Source organism: Pezoporus occidentalis, unplaced genomic scaffold (genome assembly GCF_034315485.1).
Source record: "Pezoporus occidentalis ecotype Australia unplaced genomic scaffold, CSIRO_AGI_Poc_V1 ctg35, whole genome shotgun sequence".
In the NCBI taxonomy this organism is placed as follows: domain Eukaryota; kingdom Metazoa; phylum Chordata; class Aves; order Psittaciformes; family Psittacidae; genus Pezoporus; species Pezoporus occidentalis.
This window is the reverse complement of record NW_026915483.1, coordinates 3,029,852-3,049,415: the sequence shown is the minus strand read 5'-3', so window position 1 is coordinate 3,049,415 and position 19,564 is coordinate 3,029,852. Positions and strand designations below refer to the sequence as shown.

The window sequence follows — 19,564 nt, the reverse complement described above, 5'->3', positions numbered from 1 at the left end:
TTCTGACATAATTAAAACCACAAAGACAGATGGTCCCTGCAGTAGCATTCTCTCTTCAGTTTCAAAAGCCAGTAAAGAAACCAAAGGCCTTTAGAACCAGCAAGAAAAAGACATCCCCCTGAAAGCATCCCCCAGTGTTTCTCACGTTGAAAAAGACATGCTCTACCCATTTCCTTTCTGCAGGGTGTTCCCTATGCAAAACACAAGGCCTTCCAGCCAGGCAGAGTATGTGACAAAACCCCTCAGGTGTCCATGAGTACACTCCATTTCAATGAGTATGCCCCTTTCCCCATGAGCACTGGGAAATCAGTCAAGATAAGAAAGCACCAAATCGGTTGAAAACTCTTCCTCCCATTGTCAGGTTTTGTCCAAATCTGGACCTAAATACAAGTCCTTTCATTACACCTCAGTGTTTTTGCTGTTGCCACTCCTCAGCCTTTCCTTGTCCTCTACTGGTTTCTTTTTCACAACAGCTCCAGTTACATTTTGACGTCAACTCTTTCTCTCTTATTACACTACATCTACACACCTCAGGGTTCTTTGGATGCATACAGCTTTTTTACCTACTCCAACACAGAACTGAAATCCTCTTCCAAGCATGGCAGGTGTCGGAAGAAGTTGTTCCAAAGCTGCAAAGAATCCTCATGGTGAGAATTACTCTTTCTGAACTATCTAACAAAGCCCATAGTTTTGTTAGCTCTTCTTCTGGTTATTACTTTCCAGACAACAAATGGCAGCCTTCAAAAGATCTTGCAACAAAGGTAAGGGACCACCATGCAACCACTCTGGAGAAGCCTCTGCCACACCGGTCTGGGAGATACATGGACTTGCACTGAGGCCCAACTTATCAGCCCACAATTCTGTTGAGAGGGAAGTCAGCATCAGAAAACACCAACAGGAGCATGATTCGGCCCACAGAGGTAAAAGTTTATCTGTGTAAGATGATGTTTTACAGCAGGATACTGAAATAAAGAAAGGTGCTGTGGAGGAAATTCTTGAAAGAAAAGATAAATGGGGAATAAGTAAGAAGTATTTGTTTTTCTAGGCAAATAGAAGCTGCCCCCCAAAAAAATATCTGTCAGTGGTGAAAGAAATCTAAGCCAGCTACATGCATTTAAGAGGGTTAATGTAAAGGTTTAGGATTTGTAGTACCTACTTCTACAGTCATTGTTGTTAGGGGTCCTGGACAAGGACTCACTGAGGAAGGTTGAATGCTTGCCTTTCAACAGCTACCAGCTGTGAGCCTGAAACACAACAGGGCACCTTTCCTACCTCCCAACTTCCCTGAGGATTTCACATCCAGTCCCAAGGACAGACAACATACTGGACAGGACATAGGTCTGATCCTGTCAGATAAAATCTAACATGCCTGCTCGTGTTCTCCAATATGCCACCCACAAATAAGTGCTCCAAGTGTGAGGTATCTGGCATCTTATCAAGGGACTACAGACAGAAACGGGACAGGGCTGCTTGGAAAAGAAGCTTTTCTTTCAGCTGACTTTCAAGCTGATAGGGTTTTTGTGGGTGGTGGAGAGTTCCTGTGAATTTTCACCAAGTTCATAGCTGTATATTAGAGGTTGTATAGGGCAAGAACTTTAACTCAGTAGACCCAAGAACACTATGAAAACAGCTCTTAAGTGGTTGTGCAGAACTCGGGTAATTACACTATACACCAGAAAAACCCCACTGCGCTACTGCTGAATGCTGAATAAGCAAAACACTGGGAGTTAAATTAGAAGCAATGGAGTTACCCAGCTGGAAAGCTGATGGTAAAACACCCACACTCCTTTGCTACCAAGAAATCATATAGTCCTTTTATAACTAACTGATAAGCCCAGGGTAGTGAGCTACTGAAAAGCAATGATGCTTCTTGAACTAGGTCAGCACCTGTGTATATCTTTAAGGAGCAGCAAATAGAGCTTGCCTGGCTATCTCCAGCTACTGTCTGGTATACGGCACAGCATAATTCAAAGCATGGCAAACGTCAGAACTAGGAAAAAGGCTGCTATGGGCAAGCTACAGCAAGGAAAGGAGTTACTGAAGTTACTGCACAGTGTAGTGAAAATATACCTTCGGTTCACTTGTTTTATACTGCTAAAAGAGTCAAGGAAGACACCCACTGCCATCATGTAGAGGATCTGCAACACAGGAGGTAGTGACTTTTGGCTTCATAAAGCATCTGTTGATTCAGTCTGGGGTGCACATTAAGACAGAGAAATGTATGCTGCTTCTCCTAAAATGTGAAGAATGAAAAGAACTATCTTTGGAAGCTTTCTCCACAAGAACTCAAAACATGAAGAGCTTTATTAATCTGATTCAAAATCGTAACTAGAAGCGATGTCTACATGTAAAAGCACAAGTCATGAATGCGTTTGATGTATTTTAAGTAAGGCCCTGAACTGCAGTTGTTATTTACAGATCAAAGAAGCTCCAGCAGTGTCCTGAAACAATCTAAGTGAGAAATGCCAAAATCTGATTTCATCCATGTCCATATGTTGCTTTGAACTCATAATTCACAGGATTGGTCACTATATTGAACTAATTATCAAGCTTAATGCTTGCCAATGGCGACGGCTGTGCTGCCTTATAAAAAAGTCAGGTTTGAAGGGAAGCAGAATGATATATTGGAAGACATGCAGCCTTTATTGAAGTCTGGGGAGGAAAAAAAGCAATGAATAGACAAAAAAATACTCACTTCCTGAAAAAAACAAACATAATTTAGTTTTCTAAATGGCTGCTGCAACAGATTAGCAAAATAAATAGTTTGCAGTAACCAATAGATATAAAAATAAAGTGGTTAATTCCTCCTCCTTCATAGGAAGTTTCTTGTAACAATTAAGTGGAAAAATATCTATGCTATCTAAAAATCTAATGAGGACATATTGTACATGGAAGTAGAACTAAAACAATTTCATAGCACATTTAAACTAAACTCCAACAACAAAGAAGAGAAACACTGACAGAATTATGTCTGCAGGCAGAAATATATAAGCAAAGAGTGTTCTAATATCAGTAAAGACTTTAAAAGTCACTTTGCTGCCAATTACACACAGTGGTTGGAAGTGACCATAAACATTGGTTTGCCTAAGCAGTGATTTCAGGACACAGCTTAGGCTATAATTAAAAAGCAATCTATGGGAAATAGGTTATTACCAGTATTTAGCAGCTCATTTGCTAGTTAATGCCTTAACAAAGCTCTCCTTTGATTGCAGTGGAGGGAGGAACAACTTCAAGAGGATTATTTGCTATTAAGACTTGTACTCAATTATTGAGAATGCTGATGTGCTCCTGCCATGACAACTGCGGAGCACTCCCCAGGAAAGCCGGATAGATTCAGCAGCCCGTGCTGCAGCAGCAATTCCCACAGCAGGGCAGAAGCCTGGCCTCTCAGTTTGGAGGACAATTCAGACTACCCTCACAAATATGTTTCCTGATTAACAGAAAGGTGCAACTTAATGTTCTCTGATGCCAATCACATCTTATTATCACTCCCATCGATGTGGGGATTTCCTCCCCCCCCATATTCTTTAATTCCATTTCTGAAGGGAGCAGTCGGGTAATTGTTGGAGCTTCCAAATAACGCTTTTCATCAAGATAATATTTGTTTTTCCTTCTGAAAAATGTGACAACACAAGATATTTTCTGTCGAGTTCTATGAATACTGTATTTGAGTCACTTAACCAGAAACAAAAAGAATAGTAACCTACAAATATATCCCATGTACTGACAAGTTATAATTGACTCAAAGTCACCATCACTTGCTACTAGCCCCTAGCATAGCTACTATACTGCTGAGCAGGGCATGGAATTAACCTAGCCTAAACTCAGAGTTAACTTCAGTCCTCGGAAACATAGCTAAGAAACTTCAAGGTAACAGAGCAGAATGGAAAAAAATCCAAATTCACCCATATTTATTGCTTTTCTTGTCAATATTACCTCTGCAGCCTCCTACTTCAATTGCAAAGACTTTCCTGTAACAAGAGCCTTACTAAAACTACCATCAAGATAATTGAAGCTGAGGAACACTTTCTATCTAAAGATTGGTTTGGGGAGCTGTAGCGCAGTTGACACAGAATCTCAGGAAGCCTTCAGCTGCAGAGCAGAGAGGCCCATTAATCATATTTATCACGATTGTCTACCCCAGCTTTCATGCAGTTAAGGAAAATGTGCTATTCTACTTCAGCAACAAGGAGCAAGGCTAAAACAAACTGACCTAACTGCATGGGTCATTTCCAGAAATAGAAAGCATAGCAGCAGCGCAGCTGTACAGGCCAGAAGGCAAAATGCTGGGAGGGCTGGAGAAGGGCAATAACCGTCCACCCCAACCTTGTGAGGTATGTAGCCAGTGGCAAAATTCATACTGGGCCAAGTTTTGCTTTATTTGGCATTCAGTACATTAAAGTCAGCAAGACATGTCTCAGTTAAGCACCTTATGGCCTTGTATTTCATGAGACTCCTAAAATGTTTTACTGCACTTCAGGAGTTCATATCAGCAAAAGCAAGAAGGGAGCAGATAACCTCCCACTGAGGTGTGAGCACATTATTTATTCGGATATGCATGGATACTTCTTTATTTGCTCTTCTCTTTCATGTGAAGAGACTGTACAATGTCAAATGTAAACACGGAACACAAGGTACTTTTCCCATGGGAAAGCACGGGTAGCATCCTGCCTTATTTCTTTCTTGTTTCTCTTTTTGGGGGGTTTGTTCTGTCTGAAAGAGCATTGCGATGCCTCAGTTTACTCACAACAAATTAATCCCTGTCACATAGTGTGCATCACTAGCATCCTTAACTGGGAAAGATTCAAGCCTGGGATAGTTGGATCTGGCAGAGCGGCCTTGGCATTGCTGTATCTGTGCTGTGATGCCAAAATGTTCAGGCCAAGCTCTACTTTATTGTAGCTGGACCTGCTGGCTTTGAAAAGCAAGAACACAGTTTTCACATATTCAAGCAGCATAAAAAGAAAATCTGCAGAGCTTAAACTTTACTGGCTTCTATAAAATTAACAGAAAACTAAAAATGAGATAAGAGCCTGGTTTAATAACACCATTTCCATCTGCAGCATACACACCAGACCTGCTTTGCCTACATTTCTGTAAACATAATGAAAATCATGTTGCCATCAGTCCCTCTTGCTCCATCCCCCACCATGTATTTCTAACAGCATACAAAGCAACACGGGGTTCTAAAATTAAGGTGCACACCACATGGGGATTATCCCAAAGATTATAAATCTTATTATATTCTTGTTAACAATAGATAAACAAAGAAAATATGTAATCTCAGCAAAACCTGATGATAAAATGTAAAATAGCTTACTGCATAACCTCAGAACTCATAAAACTTACTTAAGTAACTTCATATCTCAGTATGGGCACTAGGGTGTCATGATCATACAATCTCCTCCTTTCTCTTTATGATCACACAGGCATTATTCCACTGGGCAGGAATACAAGGGGAATGCTAGACCTATAGACCTTAATCAACTCATATCAAAGTCAAAAGATAGGAACACCTAAAATCATACATACTAAATCCACTCCATTTACTCATACAAGTTAGTCCCAGGAAATTCAATGGGACTAGTCCCCAGAGTCAAAATTAATAACATTTCAAATTTGATGTTTCCTTTAATCCTGCCTCTCAACCCAGTTGCAAAGCAAAGTCAATTTCAACATCCACAGGTCATCCTGAGATTAGATCCCTTGTGATAGGCATTTTCTTGGGCTGGTATTGCAGCAAGTGCAGGCATGGTGTGCCCTCTAGTGTATAACAGCTTGCAGTACTCAAGTTTGTATGCCCACAGCAAGGAAGAAACGGAAGGTCACTGTGCTCCGATTCAGTTTTGTTTTAAATTAGAAACTAGAGTTCCCGTGCCCAAAATTAACTTCTTTTCCCTTAACCAGCCAGTAAAATATTCTGAAGACCTACATGCCCGTTTTGGTTAATCACTTCTACATTCAAAGCAGTGGAATCGATTCCTACTTCCCATAAAATCATGGTAAGATAGTGTTTCAAGAAAAATGATTACCTGTATTGAGCACTTGGAAGAACTGTTCTTGTAGCAAAGTCTCCCAAGTGCCTCTCTAGCCATGCTTCCAAACATCAACATAACTGCGATAAATTACACAAGCTCTCTGCCACAGATCTGTTTTCTTTTTCACACCTTCACCATAAACTTTGAATTAGAGATTCAACTTTTCAGTTTCATATTTCTCAGATGCCTACTTTCATATATAAACATTATATGTAATGTAAGCAAGTAAAAAAGAAAGTATATACATGAGTAAATATACAGACATATATATAAAAAAATCTAGTGACATGTTAGGGTTGGGTGGAATTATTTATGGTCAAATTAAGGCATAGTTTCAGCAGCAACAGCCTAGACTAAAATCTGTTTCTTTTTTCCTACGTGCTTTAGCTACATCCCTCCAGATCTGCTGTTGTACCTGCAGATGGAAGATCATGATCACTACTGCCTTCAAAAACCTGAACAAGCAGCAATTCAAGCACTAAGATGTCCATTAAAACTAGCACTGCTGACGGGCACGTTATTATCCAACCCTAATTATTCTACAATTCTATGATTATGGGTATGTGCCTGAAACTTCATATCGAGAGTATGGGCAACAGATCCTTACAATCAGCGCTGCGATAATATAAGAAGAGATTTTCCTTGGCTGCCTGCCTCACCCCACTGCCAGAGGTTCTTCACCCTGTACCAGAACCAGAAGCTGGTACACATCAGGGCCTCCTTTGAACTCCAGCTCAAAGCTCACTGCTTCCTGCTACTTTAAGCTACAGAGGGGCTGACCCTGCAACAGAAAGGCGAGAATTCCCCCAAGCAAATCACTAGAACTCATGTCTGTGCCCTCAGACCTCCCTCTTGCTGAACTGTTGCAACAAGCTACAGAACACAAAAACATCTTTCTGAAAACACCATCTTTCTGATAAAAGATAAAGCAAGCCACCACTCAGTCAGTAGCCAGAGACTCACAAGTGGTAAAGGCTCTTGGTCACTGCCAAGTTCAAGGACAAGCAGGAAGCAGACAACCCAGGCTCCTGGTCCCATGCCAGCCCTGCTCCCCAGAACTCCCATTATGTCCTTGGGTTCTGAAGTGCATCTTCTCTTGAGCAGACAGAGCAGACACTGGGGTCTTTGTGTTAAAGCAGAACTGCTGGTCGAGATAACATCATACAAGGAATTTTGGCAAACAGCTTTTGATTTTGGATTGCTGATTCTTTTAACTGTGCTTCTGGTTTTTAGCAGACATAGAGAAACTGGGTAATAGCAGCTTGAGATAATTGCCATTAAGACTGACAGCAGTGTGATTCTGCTGGTGGAAGTATTTCACTGTAAAAATCAATGTTTGGACTACTTCACACAAGAATTTCATCCTTGAAAGACAGTCCTGTACTTGAAGAAATTGCTAAATTGCTTGTTCTTCCAGATCAATCACATTTATAAGACTAGTTGCTTCAGAGTCCTAACCCCTTGACAAAGTATTATTAAAACAATACCATATTTTACATGTACATACATCCCTATGTCTTTGTAGAGATTTTATGTAAGCAGGTAAGCGGCATGCACATCAGGTTTTAGCATTAGAAACCCACCTACTTCAGCACAGACACACAGAAATTGCTTCACCCACATATGAAACACAGTCTCCACCAGATAGAGCCCAGCAACATTGCAGCCATCAGCAGGATGACCACAGCTTACTAACAGGAAATCTTGTCTCCCACTGAGAACTACAGGAAGAGTTGGGACAGACAAAATACAGTTGCCCATAGTGGAATGTGGCTGGGGAATTAAAAGTAAAAGCCACCACTCAGCCAAAGATCCCACAAATTTTTGTTTGATTCTTTCAGTTTTGCTTTTCAACAAGTCTCAAGTATTCAGGTCAGCTAAATTTTACAGAAGTAGGCACAACTGTCTTATCCCATTAGTGACTTCACTGTCATGCTCTCAGGCTGCAATGACTGAAGATTCAAAGTTATTCCATTAACTCTAATATCCTCAGTTTGCCCTGGAAAGCTTTAAAGCTGTTATTTATTGCATGACACTACCAGATAGCTTTTTTAATACACCTTATAATCACTTATGTGGTACTTACTACTTTTAATATTTTAAGCCTTTTCTCCTCCTTTTACAATGAGGACTCATCTCTTGGTGCCTGTCCTCCCTCTTGGTACAGTCCCACCTTCTCATCAGGGAAAGGGATGCTTTTATGTGTTTGCAAACACTTCCTGATCCTTTGTCCCAGATAATTCTATTTGCATGGGGAAAGAAAGTGAAGAAATTCATTCTCCACTGGAGAGAGCACATGGAGTGTGCTCTTCACACCATTGTGAAGCAATGTAAAGAACAGAGTTATGTTATTAAGATTATAAAAAGCAGCAAACAAGCAAACCAACAAAAACACAATTATCACAGCATGAAGAAAACCAGAACAAAATTAAGCATTTTCTTCTTCCCAACTTGTCCTTGCCCACAGTGTTGCTACTGACCCACAAAACACATTCCTACACTATGAATGCTGCAGAAAACATCACTTGCAAAAATGCTTTAGTAAGCTGCTTAGAGAATGTATGGAAATAGTGTCTCTATTTCAAGCATGTGGTAGAATACACTTCCTGCAAGACTCTGCTTGCACACACATTCATTTGGAAAGAATCTGTATTATCAAATCACAGAGGCTGTTTTTAGCACACATAGTTTTCAAAGTGTTTTTTTTTCTGTTCAAAGACCTTACATGCAAGGCTGGAGTTTTCAAACTACAGAAACACTCTGCCTATAGGAAATTCTTTTCATCTGAAGAGATCACTGATATCAGACAGATGCAATAATTGTATGCTCCATCGGTAAACTGCAAATCGATGGCAGCAAGGATGGCTGCATTCTGCTTCTAACCAGTATATATGGTACTGCACCTAGCCTCAGAGAGGTAATTCAGCTGGAAAAGTCTGAGATCATTGCACATGCTTGATAAAGTAAATAAATGAAGACACCACCAACTCCACAAACTTCCCAAGCAAGGAATTTGCTTTAGGTCTCTGTCCACCCTGGCCAGTTTATTTGCTACTCAAGCATTTCACAAAACCTGTTTCCCACAGCTGGTATATTAGAAAACCCAGAGTGTTTTGTGGTCTGCAAAAGCCATTTCTAAGTGCTTTTTGAGATGTCCAATTTCCAAGTACCTTCTCCATACAGATGCTGGGATAGTAATAAGCATAACCTGCAACAGCAAAGGACAGTTATTCCTTTTGTCCATTTTTCAGCATTCCAGCTCATGAGTTAGGCTGTGCCTGAGCCCTTATCCCAGAGCACAGACTTGTCTCCTGTTTTTATCCCACAAGAACTACTGTGAACCCTTATACACCTTTCAAGATTCAAATTTCTTGAATGTAGATAACCAGAAGGATACAAGCGCACAAGCGCTACAAGAGCTGATACAAGGTTTCCAAGACAGAGTAGTGGTTAGGAGTAGGGGGAAGCAGAGACTTATTTTTTAACTTCCCTTCCATTAATCATGTCACGTAACTTCTGCACAACCTTCCACATGGCAGGGACTAGCTAGTTAATTCATTTTACAGTCCCTATCCCTTTCATGAGACTTGTTCTACGTGGAAACACCCAAGCCAGAGAAATGCTGGTTGCTCAATACAAGTCAACACCCCAGAGCTACAATCCTGCACGGCAAATTCCTGGTTAAACCTATCTAGAATCACAAAATAAAACCAGCTCAGTTTTCCAGAATGTAACAAAACACAGCTCCTGCACATATTTCATTGAAGAGGAAGTTTCTTTTTTCAAGTACTGTATTAACATAGTGTCCCATTTGCCTGTTTCTATCGACATCTGCTCTGTAATAGAGGCAACTAGGAGATCAAAGTTTTAATTGCGTAAGTAAAAGAATGTATTAATAACATTCTTTCTGTCCTACAGCAACAGAGATAAACTTAATAAAAGGCTCTAACAGCTAGGAGAACAGGATATTTATGTGAAGATGTCCTAACAAAAGGAAAGCATGCAGAACTACCTCTGGTGGATAAACAAGTGAGGCTCCTTGTTTGCAGACTGTTCCTCCTCAAGCTCACACATCCCCTCCCTCCCTCAGCAGGGGCAACAGGTCTCAGCTGGGTTTCAGTTTTACACTAAACCTTCTCAGCATCCTTTGTGCACTGACCCTTTACATTTAGGAATAAGCAGCAGGTGAGCCTTTAAGGCCCATTTGGCTGCTAGTTGCTTTAGATTCCATCTCCCAGCTAGTAAGTCATTTAAGAAGGTTTTTTTGTAGGTATTTTTTCCTGCACAGGCTGCACTGCATATCCTCCATACCCCTTTTGATAGACACATTATGTCAGGACACTAGTCAGGCATCCATACAACAAACAGTATCTCCGCCTCCTCAGAGGCATTATTAATTCCTGGCTTTCTGAGAATGGCAAGAGCCCGAATTTGTTGCCTGCTCATCACACTGCTGCCACTCATGAATGCCACAACATACTTTTAACTAGCTGTCCTTCTCCTCCCCAAAATTAATGTAGCATGGAGTGCTCTCTCCACCCCAGGGTAGCAGCAGCTGCCTTTATCCACTTAGGGCTCTAACATGCATACACTGAAGGGGAAAAAAAACACCCAAACCAATAGGAAAAACCCAAAGCTACCCACAACTGTACTAACTTAAAACACTAGGACTCCCAAAGTGATAACTAGGTTACCTCTCTGCAAGTAAGAGCACCAGCATGCTGTAAAAGAGTGGCTTCAGATTTATCGGTAGTTCCTTTCAAGTTCAGAGCTCTGAAAAAACATTGTCAAGTAAAGCATCAATACCACCTCTACCTGAACAGAGGCCATTGCACATAGAGCCTGAACTGCCTCCAAACAGTCCATGAGGCAACATAGAGGACAGGCTTACTTAGGGCTACCTGCACAAAGACTGACACTGGACTGTGATTTGAAAGCCAGGTTGGATGGGGCTTTGAGCAACTTGATCTAGTGTGAGGTGTCCCTGTCCATGGGGGCTTGAACTGGATGATCCTTAAGGTCCCTCCCAACCCAAACTATTCCATGTTTGTAGAAGTCTTAGTCTCATTTCAAGACATCTGTGAAGTATAAAGAGCCAGTCATCTTCCATCCCCTTTGTCTTTAAGGAAGGGTTCAATATTAATTTTAGCTCCTTTTCAACCTATTTCTGGGTTAGGGCCCAGTCCATTTGCAGTACTTTACAAAAGTAACAAATCAGATTAAAACCACACAGAACACCCACTCAGGACTCACTCACTATGGTAACTCCCAACAGAAGGGACACTACAGCTAAACGTGGCACTTCTTGTGCAAAGCCACAACCTGCACACAGACACGCAGAGGGTGAAATAACTCATTCTACAGCAAGCTAGTTTACACAGGAAAACTGGACAAGGCATTTCCTTTTCTTTTATGTTGTCCTGTCATTCATAACATCTTTTAAGACATCTGCTAGAGTCCTGTAGCATTAATGGGAATGGAAATGCTCCAATGGGAACTCAGGGGTTTCTCTCTTTTTCCCATGAACTGAACATTATGGAATTTTAACAGATGTTCTACTTGGTCATAGTTAATAAAATGAATTATGCAGGAATTAAAAATCTGGCTCCACTTGCTTATACAAGACCTCAGCAGCAGAGCTGTGTTCCTATTAAGAAATACTAGAGGATTTATAATGGATTTATAGGCTGCTCCTGCCTTGTTATGAGATTTTACAAATGAACTTGTCTCTTTTGTGGAAAAAATGAATAAATTTACCTGTTCATTGACAGCTTTTAGTAGCAGGAAGCAGTTTCCACACCAATGCACACTGGTACACTACACCCATAGGGAAGGATAATTCTCACTTGGATTTGCTTTGGAAATGACATCATGGGAATTCCACATCATTTCACAGCCTCCGATTTATTCAAAGTCTCATTTAGCAACCTAATAACCACGCTCCCGCTTTGTGCTTTATCACAAAAGCTTTCCTCTTGGAGCACAGATGTCTCTTTTGGGCTACTACTGCCAACAGAGCGAGGCACTGTACCTCACTTCCCCTTTGATTTTCAGATTAGTTTAGTGTAACTGCATCAAAGAAAGATGTAAAGACCAAAATGTAATGGCAATGTGAGAGAAGAAGCACCAAAAAGGAGGTAGCTGAAAGAGTCAGGCAAAACTTCCAAGCACTGAGGTTAACCAAGCTATTTCCAAAAACATTACACATATACCCATTTTCTTTTTCTTCCAGTATTCATCTGTACAGAGATTATTCTGATGAGAAAACAGAAGGATAAGTGAAAGAGTGAGGATGAAGCAACTACCTTGCACCAGAACAGAAGCAGCACAGCAGCTAATGCAAATTACATGGAGCAGAATAAGGCTGTCTTGAAAAGATCTGCTATGCTATAAAGACAAGGTTTCAACATTCACTCCATTTATAAGAGACTGACTTTCACTTAAGCCCAAACAATTGGCAAGCACATCTCTGGCCAGGCACTGCTTTAGGTAATATGCAAAATTTTATCTCAAAGCAGCAACTAAAATTAACCTTCCTCAAATTCTGGCTCAAGAATTTTGGCAGTGCAAGAATATCATCATCTGAAAAGCATCAATATTCCCAGCCTCTTCCATGAGAAATTATGCATTGAAGCCCCTCTATTCAAAAACCCCACTCCTGTGTAACTAAACAAAGGGGTTTGTGTAAGTGAAGAACCAAAGCATGTGAACAAAGTCCATACGTATAGAAGTCAGCTGGAATTAAGTATCAGTTTATATACACTATGCAGCCACCTGGATGTGTCCAATAATGAATTAATACAGATTTTTATCTGAAAATAAAGACTTTCCTTAAAGGAAGAAGTGTCCCTAAAGAGAAGGGAAAACACCAAGTTTAAGTGTCAGGCTTTACAACAGTTCCAGGTGCAGGTTCTGACTCAAGTGGACATTACTTTACAACATTTAGTGTCAGAAAAAGACAACAGCCTTGACAGTGTTAAATTCAAAGATGATGTTTTTCTTTTAAACATCACCATTGATTTGATTCATTTGGAAGAGAAAGCACATTTCATTTACTTCTCATTTGATTGGACAGTTTCTCCCAAAAAGCAATATTTCAACTGAAATCAGTTCTGAAAGATCTTTTATGAATATACATAATGGAGAGGACGCCCATTAAATTTCCAGCAAAGTGCTGCCATTTTGAGTAAACAAAGTTCTCTCAGCAGGGTCATACACTGTGCCATGAATATGGTCTGCAAACGAATTACCACCCCGACATGTGTCAAAACAGATTTTAAGGAGAACAGCACCCAGTGGTAACCATGTGTTTTATCTACCTGTTAGTATGCAAAATCTGTATGCAATGGGATCCAAATTTATTCATTTATTCAGAAACCCTCAGAGAAATCAAAATCATTTGTTGGCCTTTTTTTGCCCGTCTGCAAATGACATCTGAGTGAATACCATGTTTAGTGAGCCAGAAAATCAGTACAGGACAAAGCTATGGTGGGGTTTGCATTTCAGAAAAGCAGGTATCATCTCTGCACAAATAAGTGATTTTTTAAACACTCAGACCTGCCAAAATTAGACTCAGTCCATTATTATGTGTCAGCATTTTAAGGAACTCTATATTTGGTATTTATTTTAGGTAATACCCATTCTTATACCACAACTGTAACAAGAGCCGGCTAGCGTAACTGTCCTAAAAGCAGCTTTCAGCTTGAAGAAAGGCTTTTAAAAGCAGAGCTATTGAATGGAGGCTTGAAAAGCCTCTGCAATTGGCTTTAATATCAATGCAACACAGCCAAAAGACCTGATCCTGTGTTTAAAACAGGAAAGCAACAAAGATCCAAACGTTTATTCAGCAAGTTACATAAGGAGAGGACAAACCCACACACAGCACATGGAACAGAGTACTTAAGAACCTTCCTGGACAAAAGCTCTTATGTTTTCATAGGAATTGAACCTTATCTCTTTATTTGAGGTGCTAATGGTGCACCAAATGGGCTGCAATTCTGAAGCAGTTTTAGACTAGGAGCTCATCAGTGTGTTTTTCAACCTCTTATAATCTGCCCCCAGTTTACACAGCACATCAAACACTTCCATGACACTAATCCTGTAATTCACAGTACATTTATGAAGAGACTTTAGTTTAGGAGCTATTTTCTGCCAAGCAGGCCAAAATATTTTTAGCTCCATCGTTTTTTTTCCAGCAGTGAAGTATTCTGATTTAGAGTTAAGTAATGCCGTATCACATCCACAGCCTGGATGACTAAATGCATTGCTTTCACCCATTTAAAAAGAGAGCACAATCCTCTCTGTATAGCAGAGGACAGATAATCTTTTGGCATCTGCTGACAAATATATTTAAAGAATGCCTAAATCTGTCTGTGCCAAACTTGGCCTGATGCCACCAGTTCACCGTTGTTGGCATGCATACTGCAAATGATGCAATCACAGCACTGGAGGAAGTTTCCAGTATTTTACTTCATGGTTTTCATCATGTTAACATACACATTTCCATCCTTTCACAATTCAGCAATAGAACTGAGACACAGGGTGGTAGACAACTTTTTGCATGTATCATAAGTTTTCTTAGTGCACATTATCAGTATTCTATTTCGATCACAAACTAGTAACTTACCTAGAATGAAACACCCTAGGATTTAGAGCTTATGGTTAGAGCAGCTGATCTCAATCGTACTATCTGGTGTTAGAAAACAAAGTGACACAAAGGAATCAATTAAAAGAGAAAAATAAGTGTTTTACCTCTCTTAATACTGTGCTTTTGTAACCCCGATAAAGTCCTTGAATACCCTGTAAGCCAACAAAAGAAAGCATTAGCTATAGGGAATTAGTTTGCCAAAGACCACAGTTTATCAGTAATTATGACGCAAACATTGTAGCCTGAATGTCAGACCTGAACTTCTTGCAAATTGACTATATTGATTATAGCATTGCATACCGCATTCCATGACTCACAGTACCAGAGGGGTTTATGTTCATTTCAAAGATCATTTAGCCACTGTTCATAATAAACAGTTATGGAAAAGAGGATATGCCTTACATTTAAAATTAAAATGACAAGAAGATACAGAAATACATTACTTCAAACTCTACTTGCCCAAAACTTTGGTCTAAAAGTATGCACTATCCCCATTCTGTTTGAATAGCCCATGCAAAAATGAACTCATTGGATGACAACTTTCCCTGACCACATTTAGTCTTGATTCAGAGCTTTTATTGAGACATTTTATATTTTTAACTAGCTGATAACATTAAAAACCATTACAATTTTATAAGTATGTAAGATTATATTAATTATCTTATAGGGCAGTTTATTCAAGTGTTTGGCAAAACCTAAGGCTCTCTGCCAGCTATAAAGAAGGGGAAAACCATACAGTTTTGAGAGCACCAGCTTTTAGAGCAGAATGACCAATCCATTCTTCAAGCAAGAAGTTTCAGTGACCCTCTTGTGCAGGGTTATCACAACAGTTTTTATTTACAAGCAAATAAAAATCAAGTGGATCATTTAAAGGTCATATTTATGGCTTCCTTTTCCTGGCCTTTACACACAGAAATATGTATAATATTTTCCCCACAGTATTTTCAGGAGCCACTTTCTCTTACGGAATAAACTTGAAAAATACCCCTTGTGAGACTCAGTAAAAACAATGGTGAACAGTTTCTACAGGAAGGATCAGTATAACTACAGAAAAGATAACAAAAGCCCTTATTTTTCAAAAGCTACAAATACTGGATAAGCACTCATTTCCAGAGCTCCTACAGAGCCTCTCTGAAATGGTGCCTTGAGGACACCCCCTCTAAAGCCAGCTACAAAAACTGGAAACCATTCAGCAAACTCTAGATACAGAGACTTGATCTTCTGTTTTCCCATAACATGGCATAAATACAAGGGGGCATCCAAGAAATCTGGAGAGGGACTTTTTACAAGGACATGTAGAGGGTAGATTTAGATTAGACATAAGGAAGAGGTTCTTCCCTGTGAGGGTGCTGAGGCACTGGCACAGGGTGCCCAAAGAAGCTGTGGCTGCCCCATCCCTGGCAGTGCTCAAGACCAGGTTGGACGGGGTTTGAAGCAACCTGGTCTAGTGGAAGGCATCCCTGCCTGTGGCAGGGGGTTGGAATTGGATGAGCTTTAAGGTCCCTTCCAACCCAAACCATTCCATGATAAACACATGCAGAGCTTTGGAAACAGGAAAGCTAAATCCCCTTTTTAAATTTATTTTTTAGTGTAGATATTTCATATAAAAAGAAGGGGAAAGAGTTGTTTAGAGTGTGCATGTAAGTGCATGCACATGGGGAAGGTGGGGGTTTGGTTTCCTTCAACTTAACATGCCAATCACTTTTAACAGAAGAAGAGATAGGAAAGTGCTGGGAGAACACAGAACTGGAATAAAGTTGCAGGAATGGTTCTGGACATGTATGGAACTGAGTGGAAAGAATGAAGTGACTTGCTCTGAACTCACCTCATGATACAAGGTGCGGGAGAGAATCTGGAGGGTACTCGAGGAAGGAGAAACCTGGGCCCTTTGTTTGACTACCTCGGATGGAACCCGTATGAGGCAGGCAACCTGCAAAAGACCCACAAGTTCAGAGAACAATTCCTTTTGCTGCCTTACTCTTTATATAGCCAACACATTTGGAGATGGTTCCAAGCACAGAAAACTGAGAAACGAGGAAATAACTTCAAGGAATTACACCAGCTGTACTTAACAGCTCTTGATGAGCAGCTCACGCGTTTGCTCTGAGAGCTACGTACCTTCTGAACACAAAATGTGCTTATAGAAAAGTGGAAGTCCCCTTGAAGATTTTAACTTCCAAACCAGAAATAGATTTGAGTGGGGAAAAAATAACAATGAAACCAGAATTTTGAAGCTATCCTGTCTTTTGGCTGCCACAGGAATTCCCCCCCACCCGCCCCCCTTTCAGAGAGGTAAACTGGAAACGCAGGACTTGGAAGAATAAACTTCTTTCCTAGGTAGTTCCTTTGTGCCCCCTAGTGACTGACCTCAAGAGACACGGACGCACACAATATATTCAAGATTTACCTTAAAACACATTAGATTTCATTCAGTGTGAACCATCGGAGTGATCCTTTCCTACACAAGGGATTTGCAGGCAAGAAAGGCCCCTGCAGCTGGATGTAATAACATGGCTGTTGCCACAAAGCTCCAGCTTTGCTGAAAAAGCCAGACCTGGCTTTAAAATGTTCACCTGCCACTTCAGCTTCAGGCAGGAATTAAGCTTGTGTGCGCATAATGTTCAATAAGGATCCTCAAGAGTTACAAACCTCTCCTCTTTCCAGGAAAGACCTGTTTACTGGCACTTTTAACAGGAGTTTGTCTTCAGTTGGCCTGAGAAATACTTAAAGCAGTGCTGGGACTGGTGGCAAAACACTGGGGACACTATAAGCCAGATATTTAGCCTTCCTTGTTCCCATCCTGTGCTGGCCTCAGGAACACACTGTGGTTCCTAGAGACAAAGATGATCACCGAGTACTTCAAGCCAAGGGCAACCCAAGTGAAAGCTGTCCATGTGAAGTGATAAACCCATCTGCTACCTCAAACTCGCATGTGCCAAAGGAAGTTCAGGAATTCACTGCCACATTGCACAGAAACAGTAATTTGAGCAATGATTTGTGGGTAACACAGCCCAAGGCTTAAGTTCCATTTTCACAGACAGACCACAAAAAAAAAAGTCTGTTATCCTGTTACATTCCTACAAGTTTACCAGACAACAATATCCAAAGTCATTACAAACAGATCTAACTCCATGTGCTCTTCAATTCTCAGGGTCAAAAATAACAAGTGACCCCAATCTGTCAAGAAAATAAGAACTGTCAAGTTTTTTTGATAGTTCAGCATAAATATTTATAGAACTTCATGCTTCATAACACTCCATGTCCTTATATTAGCTTTTTATTCCTTAAAAAACATGGAGGCAGGAGGAAAGCTTTAAAAAGGCTCGGATGAAAACAATCCAGTCAATCAAGACCAGACAAAGAGCGCAGCATGGCTTTCTGACATCTGGGGTGCTGCAGTTTTGGCAGGAGAAGGGTGGCCTCAAAGTAATGTCTCCATTTCCCCCAGACTACTTGGGGTGCATTTCATTTCAAATTAACTTTGATGTTTCTCCCATTTGAATTTGTGCTTACAAGGGAGCCTGTGGCTGCACAAGAACAAAAAGAGTGATTACATTGTGCTGTTATGAAAGGAAATAGAGGCTCGTGTCACCCGGGCTGCGCTGTCAGATTGGCTCCATGGGGCACTTCTGGTACACAAAAAGCCACAAGCTGCAACTGCTAACATCAGACAGAACAGTGACATTTTCACTGTGCACCTGAATGTACAATGTGTTACCTGATTTGTTCCTACATTCATACCTTACCATCACTAACAATCCCAGCAGTCTTTTGATGTCGAACACAGGTCTCTAAAGGGAAGCATGCAAGATTAGGTTCACACCTATCTATTAGCCCACAAGATTTTAAAGACAGTAACAACCTGGGACAGATGGGTTCAGAAAAGTCTCAAATTCATTGTGCCCAGATCTCAATCACTGCAGCACCTTCCAGGCAATGCTGACAAAGTTAGAACATAATACACGTCTCCACAGTTTGATTTCTTAGCTAAATACGGTCAAGCAGCACCAGTATGATAACACTGCACCAAGAGAATTCATACTTAATCTGGAAGCTATAAGTAAATTGAACAAGCGAGGGTGAAATGTAATTGTGCAGATGCTCTGCAGTCACCAACCACATACATGCTTTTTAGCTGCATCAACTACTGGACAAATAGATGTGGAGGACAGACAATAATGCGACCTTGCACAGTGGAGGCCCATTCACCTCCCTGGTCACCAAAAGCCCAGGAAGAAATTGCTTTTATATCTCTTGGCTCTTCACATAAATGCAGCCTGTTGCTTGCCACAGGAGAGCACAATACAGCCTCTCAAACTCAGGCCATTCCTGGCGCATCCCACCAGATCCGGGGATGACCCTGTGACAAATTAGCTCTGTCAAACATCTGTAGAGCCAGCCATGGAGAGGGCACAGCAGTGTGCCCTCAGCTACCTTGCCTGACATGAAAGCATCAGACAACAGCACCCTGTTGATAGGGACCATGCTCATTCCCTTCTGTTAATGGGAGCAGAAAGACAGAATCAAGACCCCCCGGGCCAAGCTCTTTCCTTATTTACCAGGTCAGGTAACCCAATATACCAGTTATCAGACTCTCCCCATGTCAGTGCACATGTATACATGCCATAAGGTCAGGAAAATAGTAACACTGAAACAAAAGGCTCAAGGATTTTTAGATTTAAGCTTTAACAAAAGCCAATTTTACAGCTTTAAGCAAATCTACAATTACTTTACAGAGCAGGTATGCAGAAATGACAACACTAGCATCTGTTAACTTTCCAGCCTTTTAATGCCATAACCACTTCTGATCATGAGCATTGAATTTCAAAATCCTGTGTTAAATCATTACCAGCTCAAATGTGGCTCCAGTATTTAGATG

The 19,564-nt window shown here is 40.7% G+C and overlaps 1 protein-coding gene across 5 annotated transcripts in view; it reads right to left on the bottom strand.

Annotated features, from left to right (window-relative positions):
• SLC25A26 (solute carrier family 25 member 26) overlaps nucleotides 1-19,564 on the bottom strand; it is an 83,424-nt gene that overhangs the window by 49,153 nt on the left and 14,707 nt on the right. For 3 of the 5 annotated variants that reach the window (XM_062630286.1, XM_062630284.1, XM_062630283.1), the window contains exons 4-5: nucleotides 16,511-16,615; nucleotides 14,790-14,837 (exon numbers count right to left, since the gene is read on the bottom strand). The exons of 1 other annotated variant lie outside the window; for it this stretch is intronic. In XM_062630286.1, the coding sequence (XP_062486270.1) occupies nucleotides 14,790-14,837; nucleotides 16,511-16,615 (153 nt within the window). The remainder of the gene's footprint in view (nucleotides 1-14,789; nucleotides 14,838-16,510; nucleotides 16,616-19,564) is intronic. One more of the 5 variants, XM_062630285.1, reaches the window with a different exon arrangement.